This window comes from Schistocerca gregaria, unplaced genomic scaffold (genome assembly GCF_023897955.1).
Source record: "Schistocerca gregaria isolate iqSchGreg1 unplaced genomic scaffold, iqSchGreg1.2 ptg000097l, whole genome shotgun sequence".
Taxonomy (NCBI): Eukaryota; Metazoa; Arthropoda; class Insecta; order Orthoptera; family Acrididae; genus Schistocerca; species Schistocerca gregaria.
Genome location: NW_026061713.1, coordinates 2312572 through 2332973, shown reverse-complemented (window position 1 = coordinate 2332973; position 20402 = coordinate 2312572). Strand labels below are relative to the sequence as shown.

The 20402-nt window shown below is 43.9% G+C and overlaps 1 protein-coding gene across 1 annotated transcript in view; it reads left to right on the top strand.

The window, feature by feature from the left end:
- The first annotated feature begins 389 nt into the window (after positions 1-389).
- Positions 390-20402, top strand: part of LOC126301745 (integrin beta-like protein 1) — a 53886-nt gene continuing 33873 nt past the window's right edge. The window contains exon 1 of the mRNA XM_049991716.1: positions 390-629. Within this exon, the coding sequence (XP_049847673.1) occupies positions 533-629 (97 nt within the window). The 5' untranslated portion in view covers positions 390-532. The remainder of the gene's footprint in view (positions 630-20402) is intronic.

Below are 20402 nucleotides of genomic sequence, written 5' to 3'. Positions count from 1 at the left end.
ATAAGTGTGTGTCAGTGTACTGCTTCTTCCCAGATAAGTGTGTGTAAGTGTCGAGCTTCTTCGCAAATAGGTGTGTGTCAGTGTCGTGCTTCTTCCCAAATAAGTGTGTGTATGTGTAGTGCTTCTTCCCAAGTAGGTGTGTGTCAGTGTAGTGATTGTCCCCAAATACGAGTGTGTCAGTGTAGTGCTTGTCCCCAAATAGGTGTGTGTCAGTTTAGTGCTTGTCCCCAAATAGGTGTGTGTCAGTGTAGTGCTTCTTCCCAAATAGGAGTGTGTCAGTGTAGTGCTTCTTCCCAAATAGGTGTGTGTCAGTGTACTGCTTCTTCCCAAATAGGTGTGTGTCAGTGTAGTGCTTCTTCCCAAATAGGTGTGTATCAGTGTAGTGCTTCTTCCCAAATAGGTGTGTGTCAGTGTAGTGCTTCTTCCCAAATAAGTGTGAGTCAGTGTAGTGATTCTTCCCAAGTAAGTGTGTCAGTGTAGTTCTTCTTCCAAAATATGTGTGTGTCAGTGTAGTGCTTCTTCCAAAATAAGTATGTGTCGGTGTAGTTCTTCTTCACAAATAAGTGTGTGTAAGTGTGGACCTTCTTCGCAAATAGGTGTGTGTCAGTGTCGTGGTTCTTTCCAAATAGGTGTGTGTCAGTGTAGTGCTTCATCCCAAATAAGTGTGTGTCAGTATAGTGCTTCTTCCCAAATACGTGTGTGTCAGTGTAGTGCTTCTTCACAAATAAGTGTGTGTCAGTGTAGTGCTTCTTCACAAATAAGTGTGAGTCAGTGTAGTGCTTCTTCCCAAATAAGTGTGTGTAAGTGTCGAGCTTCTTCGCAAATAAGTGTGAGTCAGTGTAGTGCTTCTTCCAAAATAAGTGTGTGTCAGTGTAGTGCTTCTTCCCAAATAAGTGTGTGTCTGTGTAGTGCTTCTTCCCAGATAGGAGTGTGTCTGTGTAGTGCTTCTTCCCAAATAAGTGTGTGTCAGTGTGGTGCTTCTTCCCAAATAAGTGTGTGTCAGTGTAGTGCTTCTTCCCAAATACGTGTGTGTCAGTGTAGTGCTTCTTTCCAAATAAGTGTGTGTCAGTGTAGTGCTTCTTCCCAAATATGTGTGTGTCTGTGTCATGCTTCTTCACAAATAAGTGTGTGTCAGTGTAGTGCTTCTTCCCAAATAAGTGTGTGTCAGTGTAGTGCTTCTTCCCAAATAAGTGTGTGTCTGTGTGGTGCTTCATCCCAAATAAGTGTGTGTCTGTGTAGTGCTTCATCCCAAATAGGTGTGTGTCTGTGTAGTGCATATTCCCAAATAGGTGTGAGTCAGTGTTGTGCTTCTTCCCAAATAGGTGTGTGTCGGTGTAGTGCTTCTTCCCAAATAGGTGTGTGTCTGTGTAGTGGTTCTTGCCATATTAGTGTGTGTCAGTGTAGTGCTTCTTCCCAAATAATTGTGTGTCAGTGTAGTGCTTGTCCCCAAATAAGTGTGTGTCTGTGTAGTGCTTCTTCCAAAATAGGAGTGTGTCAGTGTAGTGCTTCTTGCCATATTAGTGTGTGTCAGTGTAGTGCTTCTTCCCAAATAGGTGTGTGTCTGTGTTGTGCTTCTTCCCAAATAGGTGTGTGTCTGTGTAGTGCTTCTTCCCAAATAAGTGTGTGCCACTGTAGTGCTTTTTCCCAAGTAAGTGTGTGTAAGTGTCGAGCTTCTTCGCAAATAAGTGTGAGTCAGTGTAGTGCTTCTTCCCAAATAAGTGTGGGTCAGTGTAGTGCTTCTTCCCAGATAAGTGTGTGTAAGTGTCGAGCTTCTTCGCAAATAAGTGTGTGTCAGTGTCGTGCCTCTTCCCAAATAAGTTTGTGCAAGTGTAGTGCTTCTTCCCAAATAGGTGTGTGTCAGTGTAGTGATTGTCCCCAAATTGGAGTGTGTCAGTGTAGTGCTTGTCCCCAAATAGGTGTGTGTCAGTTTAGTGCTTGTCCCCAAATAGGTGTGTGTCAGTGTAGTGCTTCTTCCCAAATAGGAGTGTGTCAGTGTAGTGCTTCTTCCCAAATCGGTATGTCGGTGTAGTGCTTCTTCCCAAATAGGTGTGTGTCTGTGTAGTGATTCTTCCCAAATAGGTGTGTGTCTGTGTAGTGCTACTTCCCAAATAGGTGTGTGTCAGTGTAGTGCTACTTCCCAAATAGGTGTGTGTGTGTCGTTCTTCTTCCCAAATAAGTGTGTGTCAGTGTAGTGCTTCTTCCCAAATCAGTGTGTGTCAGTGTAGTGCTTCTTCCCAAATAAGTGTGTGTCTGTGTAGTGGTTCTTCCCAAATAGGTGTGTGTCTGTGAAGTGCTTATTCCCAAATAGGTGTGTGTCAGTGTAGTGCTTCTTCCCAAATAGGTGTGTGTCTGTGTAGTGCTTCTTCCCAAATAGGTGTGTGTCTGTGTAGTGCTTCTTCCCAAATAAGTGTGTGTCAGTGGAGTGCTTCCTCCCAAGTAAGTGTGTGTCAGTGTAGTGCTTCTCCCCAGATAAGTGTGTGTAAGTGTCGAGCTTGTTCGCAAATAGGTGTGTGTCAGTGTCGTGCTTCTTCCCAAATAAGTGTGAGTAAGTGTAGTGCTTCTTCCCAAATAGGTGTGTGTCATTGTAGTGATAGTGCCCAAGTAGGTGTGTGTCAGTGTAGTGCTTCTTCCCAAATAGGTGTGTGTCTGTGTAGTGCTACTTCCCAAATAGGTGTGTGTCTGTGTAGTGCTTCTTCCCAAATAGGTGTGTGTCTGTGTAGTGCTTGTCCCCAAATAGGTGTGTGTCAGTTTAGTGCTTGTCCCCAAATAGGTGTGTGTCAGTGTAGTGCTTGTCCCCAAATAGGTGTGTGTCAGTTTAGTGCTTGTCCCCAAATAGGTGTGTGTCAGTGTAGTGCTTCTTCCCAAATAGGAGTGTGTCAGTGTAGTGCTTCTTCCCAAATCGGTGTGTGTCTGTGTAGTGGTTCTTCCCAAATAGGTGTGTGTCTGTGAAGTGCTTATTCCCAAATAGGTGTGTGTCAGTGTAGTGCTTCTTCCCAAATAGGTGTGTGTCTGTGTAGTGCTTCTTCCCAAATAGGTGTGTGTCTGTGTAGTGCTTCTTCCCAAATAAGTGTGTGTCAGTGGAGTGCTTCCTCCCAAGTAAGTGTGTGTCAGTGTAGTGCTTCTCCCCAGATAAGTGTGTGTAAGTGTCGAGCTTGTTCGCAAATAGGTGTGTGTCAGTGTCGTGCTTCTTCCCAAATAAGTGTGAGTAAGTGTAGTGCTTCTTCCCAAATAGGTGTGTGTCAGTGTAGTGATTGTCCCCAAATAGGTGTGTGTCAGTGTAGTGCTTGTCCCCAAATAGGTGTGTGTCAGTTTAGTGCTTGTCCCCAAATAGGTGTGTGTCAGTGTCGTGCTTCTTCCCAAATAGGAGTGTGTCAGTGTAGTGCTTCTTCCCAAATCGGTATGTGTCGGTGTAGTGCTTCTTCCCAAATAGGTGTGTGTGTAGTGATTCTTCCCAAATAGGTGTGTGTCTGTGTAGTGCTACTTCCCAAATAGGTGTGTGTCAGTGTAGTGCTACTTCCCAAATAGGTGTGTGTGTGTCGTTCTTCTTCCCAAATAAGTGTGTGTCAGTGTAGTGCTTCTTCCCAAATAAGTGTGTGTCTGTGTAGTGCTTCTTCCCAAATAGGTGTGTGTCTGTGAAGTGCTTATTCCCAAATAGGTGTGTGTCAGTGTAGTGCTTCTTCCCAAATAGGTGTGTGTCTGTGTAGTGCTTCTTCCCAAATAGGTGTGTGTCTGTGTAGTGCTTCTTCCCAAATAAGTGTGTGTCAGTGTAGTGCTTCCTCCCAAGTAAGTGTGTGTCAGTGTAGTGCTTCTCCCCAGAGAAGTGTGTTGTAAGTGTCGAGCTTGTTCGCAAATAGGTGTGTGTCAGTGTCGTGCTTCTTCCCAAAAAAGTGTGAGTAAGTGTAGTGCTTCTTCCCAAATAGGTGTGTGTCATTGTAGTGATTGTGCCCAAGTAGGTGTGTGTCAGTGTAGTGCTTGTCCCCAAATAGGTGTGTGTCAGTGTGGTGCTTCCTCCCAAACAGGAGTGTGTCAGTGTAGTGCTTCTTCAAAAATAGGTGTGTGTCAGTGTACTGCTTCTTCCCAAATAGGTGTGTGTCTATGTAGTGCTTCTTCCCAAATAGGTGTGTGTCTGTGTAAAGCTTCTTCCCAAATAAGTGTGTGTCAGTGTAGTGCTTCTTCCCATGTAAGTGTGTGTAAGTGTCGAGCTTCTTTGCAAATAAGTGTGTGTCAGTGTCGTGCTTCTTCCCAAATACGTGTGTGTCAGTGTAGTGCTTCTTCCCAAATAAGTGTGTGGCAGTGTAGTGCTTCTTCCCAAATAAGTGTGAGTCAGTGTAGTGCTTCTTCCCAAATAAGTGTGTGTAAGTGTCGAGTTTCTTCGCAAATAAGTGTGAGTCGGTGTAGTGCTTCTTCCCAAATAAGTGTGTGTCAGTGTAGTGCTTCTTCCCAAATAAGTGTGTGTCAGTGTAGTGCTTCTTCCCAAATAAGTGTGTGTCTGTGTAGTGCTTCTTCCCAAATAGGAGTGTGTCAGTGTAGTGCTTCTTTCCAAATAAGTGTGTGTCAGTGCAGTGCTTCTTCCCAAATAGGTGTGTGTCTGTGTCATACTTTTTCCCAAATAAGTGTGTGTCTGTGTAGTGCTTCTTCCCAAATAAGTGTGTGTTAGTGTAGTGCTTCTTCCCAAATAAGTGTGTGTCTGTGTAGTGATTCATCCCAAATAGGTGTGTGTCTGTGTAGTGCTTATTCCCAAATTGGTGTGTGTCAGTGTTGTGCTTCTTCCCAAATAGGTGTGTGTCTGTGTAGTGCTTCTTCCCAAATAGATGTGTGTCTGTGTAGTGCTTCTTCCCAAATAAGTGTGTGTCAGTGTAGTGCTTCTTCCCAAGTAAGTGTGTGTAAGTGTCGAGCTTCTTCGGAAATAAGTGTGTGTCAGTGTAGTGCTTCTTCCCAAATAAGTGTGTGTCAGTGTAGTGCTTTTTCCCAAATAAGTGTGTGTCAGTGTAGTGCTTCTTCCCAAATAAGTGTGTGTCAGTGTAGTGCTTCTTCCCAAATAAGTGTGTGTCAGTGTAGTGCTTCTTCCCAGATAAGTGTGTGTAAGTGTCGAGCTTCTTCGCAAATAAGTGTGTGTCAGTGTCGTGCTTCTTCCCAAATAAGTTTGTGCAAGTGTAGTGCATCTTCCCAAATAGGTGTGTGTCAGTGTAGTGATTGTCCCCAAATAGGTGTGTGTCAGTGTAGTGCTTGTCCCCAAATAGGTGTGTGTCAGTGTAGTGCTTGTCCCCAAATAGGTGTGTGTCAGTGTAGTGCTTCTTCCCAAATCGGTGTGTGTCAGTGTAGTGCTTCTTCCCAAATAGGTGTGTGTCTGTGTAGTGCCTCTTCCCAAATAGGTGTGTGTCTGTGTAGTGCTACTTCCCAAATAGGTGTGTGTCAGTGTAGTGCTACTTCCCAAATAGGTGTGTGTGTGTCGTTCTTCTTCCCAAATAAGTGTGTGTCAGTGTAGTGCTTCTTCCCAAATAAGTGTGTGTCAGTGTAGTGCTTCTTCCCAAATAAGTGTGTCTGTGTAGTGCTTCTTCCCAAATAGGTGTGTGTCTGTGAAGTGCTTATTCCCAAATAGGTGTGTGTCAGTGTAGTGCTTCCTCCCAAATAGGTGTGTGTCTGTGTAGTGCTTCTTCCCAAATAGGTGTGTGTCTGTGTAGTGCTTCTTCCCAAATAAGTGTGTGTCAGTGTAGTGCTTCCTCCCAAGTAAGTGTGTGTCAGTGTAGTGCTTCTCCCCAGATAAGTGTGTGTAAGTGTCGAGCTTGTTCGCAAATAGGTGTGTGTCAGTGTCGTGCTTCTTCCCAAATAAGTGTGAGTTAGTGTAGTGCTTCTTCCCAAATAGGTGTGTGTCATTGTAGTGATTGTGCCCAAGTAGCTGTGTGTCAGTGTAGTTCTTGTCCCCAAATAGGTGTGTGTCAGTGTGGTGCTTCTTCCCAAACAGGAGTGTGTCAGTGTAGTGCGTCTTCAAAAATAGGTGTGTGTCAGTGTACTGCTTCTTCCCAAATAGGTGTGTGTCTGTGTAGTTCTTCTTCCCAAATAGGTGTGTGTCAGTGTAGTGCTTCTTCCCAAGTAAGTGTGTGTAAGTGTCGAGCTTCTTTGCAAATAAGTGTGTGTCAGTGTCGTGCTTCTTCCCAAATACGTGTGTGTCAGTGTAGTGCTTCTTCCCAAATAAGTGTGTGCCAGTGTAGTGCTTCTTCCCAAATAAGTGTGAGTCAGTGTAGTGCTTCTTCCCAAATAAGTGTGTGTAAGTGTCGAGTTTCTTCGCAAATAAGTGTGAGTCGGTGTAGTGCTTCTTCCCAAATAAGTGTGTGTCAGTGTAGTGCTTCTTCCCAAATAAGTGTGTGTCAGTGTAGTGCTTCTTCCCAAATAAGTGTGTGTCTGTGTAGTGCTTCTTCCCAAATAGGAGTGTGTCAGTGTAGTGCTTCTTTCCAAATAAGTGTGTGTCAGTGCAGTGCTTCTTCCCAAATAGGTGTGTGTCTGTGTCATACTTCTTCCCAAATAAGTGTGTGTCTGTGTCATACTTCTTCCCAAATAAGTGTGTGTCTGTGTAGTGCTTCTTCCCAAATAAGTGTGTGTCAGTGTAGTGCTTCTTCCCAAATAAGTGTGTGTCTGTGTAGTGATTCATCCCAAATAGGTGTGTGTCTGTGTAGTGCTTATTCCCAAATAGGTGTGTGTCAGTGTTTTGCTTCTTCCCAAATAGGTGTGTGTCTGTGTAGTGCTTCTTCCCAAATAGGTGTGTGTCTGTGTAGTGCTTCTTCCCAAATAAGTGTGTGTCAGTGTAGTGCTTCTTCCCAAGTAAGTGTGTGTAAGTGTCGAGCTTCTTCTCAAATAAGTGTGTGTCAGTGTAGTGGTTCTTCCCAAATAAGTGTGTGTCAGTGTAGTGCTTCTTCCCAAATAAGTGTGTGTCAGTGTAGTGCTTCTTCCCAAATAAGTGTGTGTCAGTGTAGTGCTTCTTCCCAAATAAGTGTGTGTCAGTGTACTGCTTCTTCCCAGATAAGTGTGTGTAAGTGTCGAGCTTCTTCGCAAATAGGTGTGTGTCAGTGTCGTGCTTCTTCCCAAATAAGTGTGTGTATGTGTAGTGCTTCTTCCCAAGTAGGTGTGTGTCAGTGTAGTGATTGTCCCCAAATAGGAGTGTGTCAGTGTAGTGCTTGTCCCCAAATAGGTGTGTGTCAGTTTAGTGCTTGTCCCCAAATAGGTGTGTGTCAGTGTAGTGCTTCTTCCCAAATAGGAGTGTGTCAGTGTAGTGCTTCTTCCCAAATAGGTGTGTGTCAGTGTACTGCTTCTTCCCAAATAGGTGTGTGTCAGTGTAGTGGTTCTTCCCAAATAGGTGTGTGTCTGTGAAGTGCTTATTCCCAAATAGGTGTGTGTCAGTGTAGTGCTTCTTCCCAAATAGGTGTGTGTCTGTGTAGTGATTCTTCGCAAATAGGTGTGTGTCTGTGTAGTGCTACTTCCCAAATAGGTGTGTGTCAGTGTAGTGCTACTTCCCAAATAGGTGTGTGTGTGTCGTTCTTCTTCCCAAATAAGTGTGTGTCAGTGTAGTGCTTCTTCCCAAATAAGTGTGTGTCTGTGTAGTGCTTCTTCCCAAATAGGTGTGTGTCTGTGTAGTGATTCTTCCCAAATAGGTGTGTGTCTGTGTAGTGCTACTTCCCAAATAGGTGTGTGTCAGTGTAGTGCTACTTCCCAAATAGGTGTGTGTGTGTCGTTCTTCTTCCCAAATAAGTGTGTGTCAGTGTAGTGCTTCTTCCCACATAAGTGTGTGTCTGTGTAGTGCTTCTTCCCAAATAGGTGTGTGTCTGTGAAGTGCTTATTCCCAAATAGGTGTGTGTCAGTGTAGTGCTTCTTCCCAAATAGGTGTGTGTCTGTGTAGTGCTTCTTCCCAAATAGGTGTGTGTCTGTGTAGTGCTTCTTCCCAAATAAGTGTGTGTCAGTGTAGTGCTTCCTCCCAAGTAAGTGTGTGTCAGTGTAGTGCTTCTCCCCAGAGAAGTGTGTTGTAAGTGTCGAGCTTGTTCGCAAATAGGTGTGTGTCAGTGTCGTGCTTCTTCCCAAAAAAGTGTGAGTAAGTGTAGTGCTTCTTCCCAAATAGGTGTGTGTCATTGTAGTGATTGTGCCCAAGTAGGTGTGTGTCAGTGTAGTGCTTGTCCCCAAATAGGTATGTGTCAGTGTGGTGCTTCCTCCCAAACAGGAGTGTGTCAGTGTAGTGCTTCTTCAAAAATAGGTGTGTGTCAGTGTACTGCTTCTTCACAAATAGGTGTGTGTCTGTGTAGTGCTTCTTCCCAAATAGGTGTGTGTCTGTGTAAAGCTTCTTCCCAAATAAGTGTGTGTCAGTGTAGTGCTTCTTCCCATGTAAGTGTGTGTAAGTGTCGAGCTTCTTTGCAAATAAGTGTGTGTCAGTGTCGTGCTTCTTCCCAAATACGTGTGTGTCAGTGTAGTGCTTCTGCCCAAAAAAGTGTGTGCCAGTGTAGTGCTTCTTCCCAAATAAGTGTGAGTCAGTGTAGTGCTTCTTCCCAAATAAGTGTGTGTAAGTGTCGAGTTTCTTCGCAAATAAGTGTGAGTCGGTGTAGTGCTTCTTCCCAAATAAGTGTGTGTCAGTGTAGTGCTTCTTCCCAAATAAGTGTGTGTCAGTGTAGTGCTTCTTCCCAAATAAGTGTGTGTCTGTGTAGTGCTTCTTCCCAAATAGGAGTGTGTCAGTGTAGTGCTTCTTTCCAAATAAGTGTGTGTCAGTGCAGTGCTTCTTCCCAAATAGGTGTGTGTCTGTGTCATACTTCTTCCCAAATAAGTGTGTGTCTGTGTAGTGCTTCTTCCCAAATAAGTTTGTGTTAGTGTAGTGCTTCTTCCTAAATAAGTGTGTGTCTGTGTAGTGATTCATCCCAAATAGGTGTGTGTCTGTGTAGTGCTTATTAACAAATAGGTGTGTGTCAGTGTTGTGCTTCTTCCCAAATAGGTGTGTGTCTGTGTAGTGCTTCTTCCCAAATAGATGTGTGTCTGTGTAGTGCTTCTTCCCAAATAAGTGTGTGTCAGTGTAGTGCTTCTTCCCAAGTAAGTGTGTGTAAGTGTCGAGCTTCTTCGCAAATAAGTGTGTGTCTGTGTAGTGGTTCTTCCCAAATAGGTGTGTGTCTGTGAAGTGCCTTTTCCCAAATAGGTGTGTGTCAGTGTAGTGCTTCTTCCCAAATAGGTGTGTGTCTGTGTAGTGCTTCTTCCCAAATAGGTGTGTGTCTGTGTAGTGCTTCTTCCCAAATAAGTGTGTGTCAGTGGAGTGCTTCCTCCCAAGTAAGTGTGTGTCAGTGTAGTGCTTCTCCCCAGATAAGTGTGTGTAAGTGTCGAGCTTGTTCGCAAATAGGTGTGTGTCAGTGTCGTGCTTCTTCCCAAATAAGTGTGAGTAAGTGTAGTGCTTCTTCCCAAATAGGTGTGTGTCATTGTAGTGATTGTGCCCAAGTAGGTGTGTTTCAGTGTAGTGCTTCTTCCCAAATAGGTGTGTGTCTGTGTAGTGCTACTTCCCAAATAGGTGTGTGTCTGTGTAGTGCTTCTTCCCAAATAGGTGTGTGTCTGTGTAGTGCTTGTCCCCAAATAGGTGTGTGTCAGTTTAGTGCTTGTCCCCAAATAGGTGTGTGTCAGTGTAGTGCTTGTCCCCAAATAGGTGTGTGTCAGTTTAGTAATTGTCCCCAAATAGGTGTGTGTCAGTGTAGTGCTTCTTCCCAAATAGGAGTGTGTCAGTGTAGTGCTCCTTCCCAAATCGGTGTGTGTCTGTGTAGTGGTTCTTCCCAAATAGGTGTGTGTCTGTGAAGTGCTTATTCCCAAATAGGTGTGTGTCAGTGTAGTGCTTCTTCCCAAATAGGTGTGTGTCTGTGTAGTGCTTCTTCCCAAATAGGTGTGTGTCTGTGTAGTGCTTCTTCCCAAATAAGTGTGTGTCAGTGGAGTGCTTCCTCCCAAGTAAGTGTGTGTCAGTGTAGTGCTTCTCCCCAGATAAGTGTGTGTAAGTGTCGAGCTTGTTCGCAAATAGGTGTGTGTCAGTGTCGTGCTTCTTCCCAAATAAGTGTGAGTAAGTGTAGTGCTTCTTCCCAAATAGGTGTGTGTCAGTGTAGTGATTGTCCCCAAATAGGTGTGTGTCAGTGTAGTGCTTGTCCCCAAATAGGTGTGTGTCAGTTTAGTGCTTGTCCCCAAACAGGTGTGTGTCAGTGTAGTGCCTCTTCCCAAATAGGAGTGTGTCAGTGTAGTGCTTCTTCCCAAATCGGTATGTGTCGGTGTAGTGCTTCTTCCCAAATAGGTGTGTGTCTGTGTAGTGATTCTTCCCAAATAGGTGTGTGTCTGTGTAGTGCTACTTCCCAAATAGGTGTGTGTCAGTGTAGTGCTACTTCCCAAATAGGTGTGTGTGTGTCGTTCTTCTTCCCAAATAAGTGTGTGTCAGTGTAGTGCTTCTTCCCAAATAAGTGTGTGTCTGTGTAGTGCTTCTTCCCAAATAGGTGTGTGTCTGTGAAGTGCTTATTCCCAAATAGGTGTGTGTCAGTGTAGTGCTTCTTCCCAAATAGGTGTGTGTCTGTGTAGTGCTTCTTCCCAAATAGGTGTGTGTCTGTGTAGTGCTTCTTCCCAAATAAGTGTGTGTCAGTGTAGTGCTTCCTCCCAAGTAAGTGTGTGTCAGTGTAGTGCTTCTCCCCAGAGAAGTGTGTTGTAAGTGTCGAGCTTGTTCGCAAATAGGTGTGTGTCAGTGTCGTGCTTCTTCCCAAAAAAGTGTGAGTAAGTGTAGTGCTTCTTCCCAAATAGGTGTGTGTCATTGTAGTGATTGTGCCCAAGTAGGTGTGTGTCAGTGTAGTGCTTGTCCCCAAATAGGTGTGTGTCAGTGTGGTGCTTCCTCCCAAACAGGAGTGTGTCAGTGTAGTGCTTCTTCAAAAATAGGTGTGTGTCAGTGTACTGCTTCTTCCCAAATAGGTGTGTGTCTGTGTAGTGCTTCTTCCCAAATAGGTGTGTGTCTGTGTAAAGCTTCTTCCCAAATAAGTGTGTGTCAGTGTAGTGCTTCTTCCCATGTAAGTGTGTGTAAGTGTCGAGCTTCTTTGCAAATAAGTGTGTGTCAGTGTCGTGCTTCTTCCCAAATACGTGTGTGTCAGTGTAGTGCTTCTTCCCAAATAAGTATGTGCCAGTGTAGTGCTTCTTCCCAAATAAGTGTGTGTCAGTGTAGTGCTTCTTCCCAGATAAGTGTGTGTAAGTGTCGAGCTTCTTCGCAAATAGGTGTGTGTCAGTGTCGTCCTTCTTCCCAAATAAGTGTGAGTCAGTGTAGTGATTCTTCCCAAGTAAGTGTGTCAGTGTAGTTCTTCTTCCAAAATAAGTGTGTGTCAGTGTAGTGCTTCTTCCAAAATAAGTGTGTGTCGGTGTAGTTCTTCTTCCCAAATAAGTGTGTGTAAGTGTGGAGCTTCTTCACAAATAGGTGTGTGTCAGTGTCGTGGTTCTTCCCAAATAGGTGTGTGTCAGTGTAGTGCTTCATCCCAAATACGTGAGTGTCAGTATAGTGCATCTTCCCAAATACGTGTGTGTCAGTGTAGTGCTTCTTCCCAAATAAGTGTCTGTCAGTGTAGTGCTTCATCCCAAATAAGTGTGAGTCAGTGTAGTGCTTCTTCCCAAATAGGTGTGTGTCTGTGTAGTGCTTCTTCCCAAATAGGCGTGTGTCTGTGTAGTGCTTCTTCCCAAATAAGTGTGTGCCAGTGTAGTGCTTTTTCCCAAGTAAGTGTGTGTCACTGTAGTGCTTCTTCCCAAATAAGTGTGTGTCAGTGTAATGCTTCTTCCCAGATAAGTGTGTGTAAGTGTCGAGCTTCTTCCCAAATAAGTGTGTGTAGATTTAGTGCTTCTTCCCAAATAGGTGTGTGTCAGTGTAGTGATTGTCCCCAAATAGGTGTGTGTCAGTGTACTGCTTGTCCCCAAATAGGTGTGTGTGAGTTTAGTGCTTGTCCCCAAATAGGTGTGTGTCAGTGTAGTGCTTCTTCCCAAATAGGATTGTGTCAGTGTAGTGCTTCTTCCCAAATAGGTGTGTGTCAGTGTACTGCTTCTTCACAAATAGGTGTGTGTCAGTGTACTGCTTCTTCACAAATAGGTGTGTGTCAGTGTAGTGCTTCTTCCCAAATAGGTGTGTATCAGTGTAGTGCTTCTTCCCAAATAGGTGTGTGTGAGTGTAGTGCTTCTTCCCAAATAGGTGTGTGTCAGTGTAGCACTTCTTCCCAAATAGGTGTGTGTCAGTGTAGTGCTTCTTCCCAAATAAGTGTGAGTCAGTGTAGTGATTCTTCCCAAATGGGAGTGTGTCTGTGTGGTGCTTCTTCAAAAATAGGTGTGTGTCTGTGTAGTGCTTCTTCCCAAATAGATGTGTGTCTGTGTAGCGCTTCTTCCCAAATAAGTGTGTGTCAGTGTAATGCTTCTTCCCAAATAAGTGTGTGTCAGTGTAGTGCTTCTTCCCAAATATGTGTGTGTCAGTGTAGTGCTTCATCCAAATAAGTGTGTGTCAGTGTAGTGCTTCTTCCCAAATAGATGTGTGTCTGTGCAGTGCTTCTTCCCAAATAGGTGTGTGTCTGTGTAGTTCTTCTTCCCAAATAAGTGTGTGTAAGTGTCGAGCTTCTTCGCAAATAAGTGTGAGTCAGTGTAGTGCTTCTTCCAAAATAAGTGTGTGTCAGTGTAGTGCTTCTTCCCAAATAAGTGTGTGTCTGTGTAGTGCTTCTTCCCAGATAGGAGTGTGTCTGTGTAGTGCTTCTTCCCAAATCGGTGTGTGTCTGTGTAGTGCTTCTTCCCAAATAAGTGTGTGTCAGTGTAGTGCTTCTTCCCAAATAAGTGTGTGTCAGTGTAGTGCTTCTTCCCAAATACGTGTGTGTCAGTGTAGTGCTTCTTTCCAAATAAGTGTGTGTCAGTGTAGTGCTTCTTCCCAAATAAGTGTGTGTCAGTGTAGTGCTTCTTCCCAAATAAGTGTGTGTCAGTGTAGTGCTTCTTCCCAAATAAGTGTGTGTCAGTGTAGTGCTTCTTCCCAAATAAGTGTGTGTCAGTGTTTTGCTTCTTCTCAAATAAGTGTGTGTCAGTGTAGTGCTTCTTCCCAAATAAGTGTGTGTGAGTGTAGTGCTTCTTCCCAAATAAGTGTGTGTCAGTGTAGTGCTTCTTCCCAAATACGTGTGTGTCAGTGTATTGCTTCTTTCCAAATAAGTGTGTGTCAGTGTAGTGCTTCTTCCGAAATAAGTGTGTGTCAGTGTAGTGCTTCTTCCCAAATAAGTGTATGTCAGTGCTTCTTCCCAAATAAGTGTGTGTCAGTGTAGTGCTTCTTCCCAAATAAGTGTGTCAGTGTAGTTCTTCTTCCAAAATAAGTGTGTGTCAGTGTAGTGCTTCTTCCAAAATAAGTGTGTGTCGGTGTAGTTCTACTTCCCAAATAAGTGTGTGTAAGTGTGGAGCTTCTTCGCAAATAGGTGTGTGTCAGTGTCGTGGTTCTTCCCAAATAGGTGTGTGTCAGTGTAGTGCTTCATTACAAATAAGTGAGTGTCAGTATAGTGCATCTTCCCAAATACGTGTGTGTCAGCGGAGTGCTTCTTCCCAAATAAGTGTGAGTCAGTTTAGTGATTCTTCCCAAATAAGTGTGTCAGTGTAGTTCTTCTTCCAAAGTAAGTGTGTGTCAGTGTAGTGCTTCTTCCAAAATAAGTGTGTGTCAGTGTAGTGCTTCTTCCAAAATAAGTCTGTGTCGGTGTAGTTCTACTTCCCAAATAAGTGTGTGTAAGTGTCGTGCTTCTTCGCAAATAGGTGTCTGTCAGTGTCGTGCTTCTTCCCAAATAAGTGTGTGTGAGTGTAGTGCTTCTTCCCAAATTGGTGTGTGTCAGTGTAGTGATTCTCCCCAAATAGGTGTGTGTCAGTGTAGTGCTTGTCCCCAAATAGGTGTGTGTCAGTTTAGTGCTTGTCCCCAAATAGGTGTGTGTCAGTGTAGTGCTTCTTCCCAAATAGGAGTGTGTCAGTGTAGTGCTTCTTCCCAAATAGGTGTGTGTCAGTGTAGTGCTTCTTCCCAAATAGGTGTGTGTCAGTGTAGTGCTTCCTCCCAAATAGGTGTGTATCAGTGTAGTGCTTCTTCCCAAATAGGTGTGTGTGAGTGTAGTGCTTCTTCCCAAATAGGTGTGTGTCACTGTAGCGCTTCTTCCCAAATGGGTGTGTGTCAGTGTAGTGCTTCTTCCCAAATAAGTGTGAGTCAGTGTAGTGATTCTTCCCAAATAAGTGTGTCAGTGTAGTTCTTCTTCCAAAATAAGTGTGTGTCAGTGTAGTGCTTCTTCCAAAATAAGTGTGTGTCGGTGTAGTTCTACTTCCCAAATAAGTGTGTGTAAGTGTGGAGCTTCTTCGCAAATAGGTGTGTGTCAGTGTCGTGGTTCTTCCCAAATAGGTGTGTGTCAGTGTAGTGCTTCATCCCAAATAAGTGAGTGTCAGTATAGTGCATCTTCCCAAATACGTGTGTGTCAGTGGAGTGCTTCTTCCCAAATAAGTGTCTGTCAGTGTAGTGCTTCATCCCAAATAAGTGTGAGTCAGTGTAGTGCTTCTTCCCAAATAAGTGTGTGTAAGTGTCGAGCTTCTTCGCAAATAGGTGTGAGTCAGTGTAGTGCTTCTTCCCAAATAAGTGTGTGTCTGTGTAGTGCTTCTTCCCAAATATGTGTGTGCCAGTGTAGTGCTTTTTCCCAAGAAAGTGTGTGTGAGTGTCGAGCTTCTTCGCAAATAAGTGTGTGTCAGTGTAGTGCTTCTTCCCAAATAAGTGTGTGTCAGTGTAGTGCTTCTTCCCAAATAAGTGTGTGTCAGTGTAGTGCTTCTTGCAAAATAAGTGTGTGTCAGTGTAGTGATTCTTCCCAAATACATGTGTGTCGGTGTAGTGCTTCTTCCCAAATAACTGTGTGCCAGTGTAGTGCTTCTTCCCAAATAAGTGTGTGCCAGTGTAGTGCTTCTTTCCAAATAAGTGTGAGTCAGTGTAGTGCTTCTTCCCAAATAAGTGTGTGTAAGTGTCGAGTTTCTTCGCAAATAAGTGTGAGTTGGTGTAGTGCTTCTTCCCAAATAAGTGTGTGTCAGTGTAGTGCTTCTTCCCACATAAGTGTGTGTCTGTGTAGTGCTCCTTCCCAAATAGGAGTGTGTCTGTGTAGTGCTTCTTCCCAAATAGGAGTGTGTCAGTGTAGTGCTTCTTTCCAAATAAGTGTGTGTCAGTGTAGTGCTTCTTCCCAAATAGGTGTGTGTGTGTCATGCTTCTTCCCAAATAAGTGTGTCAGTGTAGTTCTTCTTCACAAATAAGTGTGTGTCAGTGTAGTGCTTCATCCCAAATAGGTGTGTGTCTGTGTAGTACTTATTCCCAAATAGGTGTGTGTCAGTGTTGTGCTTCTTCCCAAATATGTGTGTGTCAGTGTTGTGCTTCTTCCCAAATAGGTGTGTGTCTGTGTAGTGCTTCTTCCCAAAAAGGTGTGTGTCTGTGTAGTGCTTCTTCCCAAATAAGTGTGTGTCAGTGTAGTGCTTCTTCCCAAGTAAGTGTGTGTAAGTGTCGAGCTTCTTCGCAAATAAGTGTGTGTCAGTGTAGTGCTTCTTCCCAAATAAGTGTGTGTCAGTGTAGTGCTTCTTCCCAAATAAGTGTGTGTCAGTGTAGTACTTCTTCCCAAATAAGTGTGTGTCAGTGTAGTGCTTCTTCCCAAATAAGTGTGTGTCAGTGTAGTGCTTCTTCCCAAATAAGTGTGTGTCAGTGTAGTGCTTCTTCCCAGATAAGTGTGTGTAAGTGTCGAGATTCTACGCAAATAGGTGTGTGTCAGTGACGTGCTTCTTCCCAAATAAGTGTGTGTAAGTGTTGTGCTTCTTCCCAAGTAGGTGTGTGTCAGTGTAGTGATTGTCCCCAAATAGGAGTGTGTCAGTGTAGTGCTTGTCCCCAAATAGGTGTGTGTCAGTTTAGTGCTTGTCCCCAAATAGGTGTGTGTCAGTTTAGTGCTTGTCCCCAAATAGGTGTGTGTCAGTGTAGTGCTTCTTCCCAAATAGGAGTGTGCCAGTGTAGTGATTCTTCCCAAATAGGTGTGTGTCAGTGTACTGCTTCTTCCCAAATAGGTGTGTGTCAGTGTAGTGCTTCTTCCCAAATAGGTGTGTATCAGTGTAGTGCTTCTTCCCAAATAGGTGTGTGTGAGTGTAGTGCTTCTTCCCAAATAGGTGTGTGTCAGTGTAGCGCTTCTTCCCAAATAGGTGTGTGTCAGTGTAGTGCTTCTTCCAAAATAAGTGTGAGTCACTGTAGTGATTCTTTCCAAATAAGTGTGTCAGTGTAGTTCTTCTTCCAAAATAAGTGTGTGTCAGTGTAGTGCTTCTTCCAAAATAAGTGTGAGTCAGTGTAGTGCTTCTTCCCAAATAAGTGTGTGTAAGTGTCGAGCTTCTTCGCAAATAAGTGTGAGTCAGTGTAGTGCTTCTTCCCAAATAAGTGTCTGTCGGTGTAGTGCTTCATCCCAAATAAGTGTGAGTCAGTGTAGTGCTTCTTCCCAAATAAGTGTGTGTAAGTGTCGAGCTTCTTCGCAAATAAGTGTGAGTCAGTGTAGTGCTTCTTCCCAAATAAGTGTGTGTCAGTGTGGTGCTTCTCCCCAAATAAGTGTGTGTCTGTGTAGTGCTTCTTCCCAAATAGGAGTGTGTCAGTGTAGTGCTTCTTCCCAAATAAGTGTGTGTAAGTGTAGTGCTTCTTCCCAAATAAGTGTGTGTAAGTGTAGTGCTTCTTCCCAAATAAGTGTGTGTAAGTGTAGTGCTTCTTCCCAAATAAGTGTGTGTCAGTGTAGTGCTTCTTCCCAAATAAGTGTGTCAGTGTAGTGCTTCTTCCCAAATAAGTGTGTGTCAGTGTAGTGCTTCTTCCCAAATAAGTGTGTGTCAGTGTAGAGCTTCTTCCCAAATAAGTGTGTGTCAGTGTAGTGCTTCTTCCCAAATAAGTGTGTCTGTGTAGTGCTTCATCCCAAATAGGTGTGTGTCTGTGTACTGCTTATTCCCAAATAGTTGTGTGTCAGTGTAGTGCTTCTTCCCAAATAGGTGTGTGTCTGTGTAGTGCTTCTTCCCAAATAGGTGTGTGTCTGTGTAGTGCTTCTTCCCAAATAAGTGTGTGCCAGTGTAGTGCTTTTTCCCAAGTAAGTGTGTGTATGTGTCGAGCTTCTTCGCAAATAAGTGTGTGTCAGTGTAGTGCTTCTTCCCAGATAAGTGTGTGTCAGTGTAGTGCTCCTTCCCAAATAAGTGTGTGTCACTGTAGTGCTTCTTCCCAAAGAAGTGTGTGTCAGTGTAATGCTTCTTACCAGATAAGTGTGTGTAAGTGTCGAGCTTCTTCGCAAATAGGTGTGTGTCAGTGTCGTGCTTCTTCCCAAATAAGTGTGTGTAAGTGTAGTGCTTCTTCCCAAGGAGGTGTGTGTCAGTGTAGTGATTGTCCCCAAATAGGAGTGTGTCAGTGTAGTGCTTGTCCCCAAATAGGTGTGTGTCAGTTTAGTGCTTGTCCCCAAATAGGTGTGTGTCAGTGTAGTGCTTCTTCCCAAATAGGAGTGTGTCAGTGTAGTGCTTCTTCCCAAATAGGTGTGTGTCAGTGTACTGCTTCTTGCCAAATAGGTGTGTGTCAGTGTAGTGCTTCTTCCCAAATAGGTGTGTATCAGTGTAGTGCTTCTTCCCAAATAGGTGTGTGTGAGTGTAGTGCTTCTTCCCAAATAGGTGTGTGTCAGTGAAGCGCTCCTTCCCAAATAGGTGTGTGTCAGTGTAGTGCTTCTTCCAAAATAACTGTGAGTCAGTGTAGTGATTCTTCCCAAATAAGTGTGTCAGTGTAGTTCTTCCAAAATAAGTGTGTGTCAGTGTAGTGCTACTTCCAAAATAAGTGTGTGTCGGTGTAGTTCTTCTTCCCAAATAAGTGTGTGTAAGTGTGGAGCTTCTTCGCAAATAGGTGTGAGTCAGTGTAGTGCTTCTTCCCAAATAAGTGTGTGTCTGTGTAGTGCTTCTTCCCAAATATGTGTGTGCCAGTGTAGTGCTTTTTCCCAAGAAAGTGTGTGTGAGTGTCGAGCTTCTTCGCAAATAAGTGTGTGTCAGTGTAGTGCTTCTTCCCAAATAAGTGTGTGTCAGTGTAGTGCTTCTTCCCAAATAAGTGTGTGTCAGTGTAGTGCTTCTTGCAAAATAAGTGTGTGTCAGTGTAGTGATTCTTCCCAAATACATGTGTGTCGGTGTAGTGCTTCTTCCCAAATAACTGTGTGCCAGTGTAGTGCTTCTTCCCAAATAAGTGTGTGCCAGTGTAGTGCTTCTTTCCAAATAAGTGTGAGTCAGTGTAGTGCTTCTTCCCAAATAAGTGTGTGTAAGTGTCGAGTTTCTTCGCAAATAAGTGTGAGTTGGTGTAGTGCTTCTTCCCAAATAAGTGTGTGTCAGTGTAGTGCTTCTTCCCACATAAGTGTGTGTCTGTGTAGTGCTCCTTCCCAAATAGGAGTGTGTCTGTGTAGTGCTTCTTCCCAAATAGGAGTGTGTCAGTGTAGTGCTTCTTTCCAAATAAGTGTGTGTCAGTGTAGTGCTTCTTCCCAAATAGGTGTGTGTGTGTCATGCTTCTTCCCAAATAAGTGTGTCAGTGTAGTTCTTCTTCACAAATAAGTGTGTGTCAGTGTAGTGCTTCATCCCAAATAGGTGTGTGTCTGTGTAGTACTTATTCCCAAATAGGTGTGTGTCAGTGTTGTGCTTCTTCCCAAATATGTGTGTGTCAGTGTTGTGCTTCTTCCCAAATAGGTGTGTGTCTGTGTAGTGCTTCTTCCCAAAAAGGTGTGTGTCTGTGTAGTGCTTCTTCCCAAATAAGTGTGTGTCAGTGTAGTGCTTCTTCCCAAGTAAGTGTGTGTAAGTGTCGAGCTTCTTCGCAAATAAGTGTGTGTCAGTGTAGTGCTTCTTCCCAAATAAGTGTGTGTCAGTGTAGTGCTTCTTCCCAAATAAGTGTGTGTCAGTGTAGTACTTCTTCCCAAATAAGTGTGTGTCAGTGTAGTGCTTCTTCCCAAATAAGTGTGTGTCAGTGTAGTGCTTCTTCCCAAATAAGTGTGTGTCAGTGTAGTGCTTCTTCCCAGATAAGTGTGTGTAAGTGTCGAGATTCTACGCAAATAGGTGTGTGTCAGTGACGTGCTTCTTCCCAAATAAGTGTGTGTAAGTGTTGTGCTTCTTCCCAAGTAGGTGTGTGTCAGTGTAGTGATTGTCCCCAAATAGGAGTGTGTCAGTGTAGTGCTTGTCCCCAAATAGGTGTGTGTCAGTTTAGTGCTTGTCCCCAAATAGGTGTGTGTCAGTTTAGTGCTTGTCCCCAAATAGGTGTGTGTCAGTGTAGTGCTTCTTCCCAAATAGGAGTGTGCCAGTGTAGTGATTCTTCCCAAATAGGTGTGTGTCAGTGTACTGCTTCTTCCCAAATAGGTGTGTGTCAGTGTAGTGCTTCTTCCCAAATAGGTGTGTATCAGTGTAGTGCTTCTTCCCAAATAGGTGTGTGTGAGTGTAGTGCTTCTTCCCAAATAGGTGTGTGTCAGTGTAGCGCTTCTTCCCAAATAGGTGTGTGTCAGTGTAGTGCTTCTTCCAAAATAAGTGTGAGTCACTGTAGTGATTCTTTCCAAATAAGTGTGTCAGTGTAGTTCTTCTTCCAAAATAAGTGTGTGTCAGTGTAGTGCTTCTTCCAAAATAAGTGTGAGTCAGTGTAGTGCTTCTTCCCAAATAAGTGTGTGTAAGTGTCGAGCTTCTTCGCAAATAAGTGTGAGTCAGTGTAGTGCTTCTTCCCAAATAAGTGTCTGTCGGTGTAGTGCTTCATCCCAAATAAGTGTGAGTCAGTGTAGTGCTTCTTCCCAAATAAGTGTGTGTAAGTGTCGAGCTTCTTCGCAAATAAGTGTGAGTCAGTGTAGTGCTTCTTCCCAAATAAGTGTGTGTCAGTGTGGTGCTTCTCCCCAAATAAGTGTGTGTCTGTGTAGTGCTTCTTCCCAAATAGGAGTGTGTCAGTGTAGTGCTTCTTCCCAAATAAGTGTGTGTAAGTGTAGTGCTTCTTCCCAAATAAGTGTGTGTAAGTGTAGTGCTTCTTCCCAAATAAGTGTGTGTAAGTGTAGTGCTTCTTCCCAAATAAGTGTGTGTCAGTGTAGTGCTTCTTCCCAAATAAGTGTGTCAGTGTAGTGCTTCTTCCCAAATAAGTGTGTGTCAGTGTAGTGCTTCTTCCCAAATAAGTGTGTGTCAGTGTAGAGCTTCTTCCCAAATAAGTGTGTGTCAGTGTAGTGCTTCTTCCCAAATAAGTGTGTCTGTGTAGTGCTTCATCCCAAATAGGTGTGTGTCTGTGTACTGCTTATTCCCAAATAGTTGTGTGTCAGTGTAGTGCTTCTTCCCAAATAGGTGTGTGTCTGTGTAGTGCTTCTTCCCAAATAGGTGTGTGTCTGTGTAGTGCTTCTTCCCAA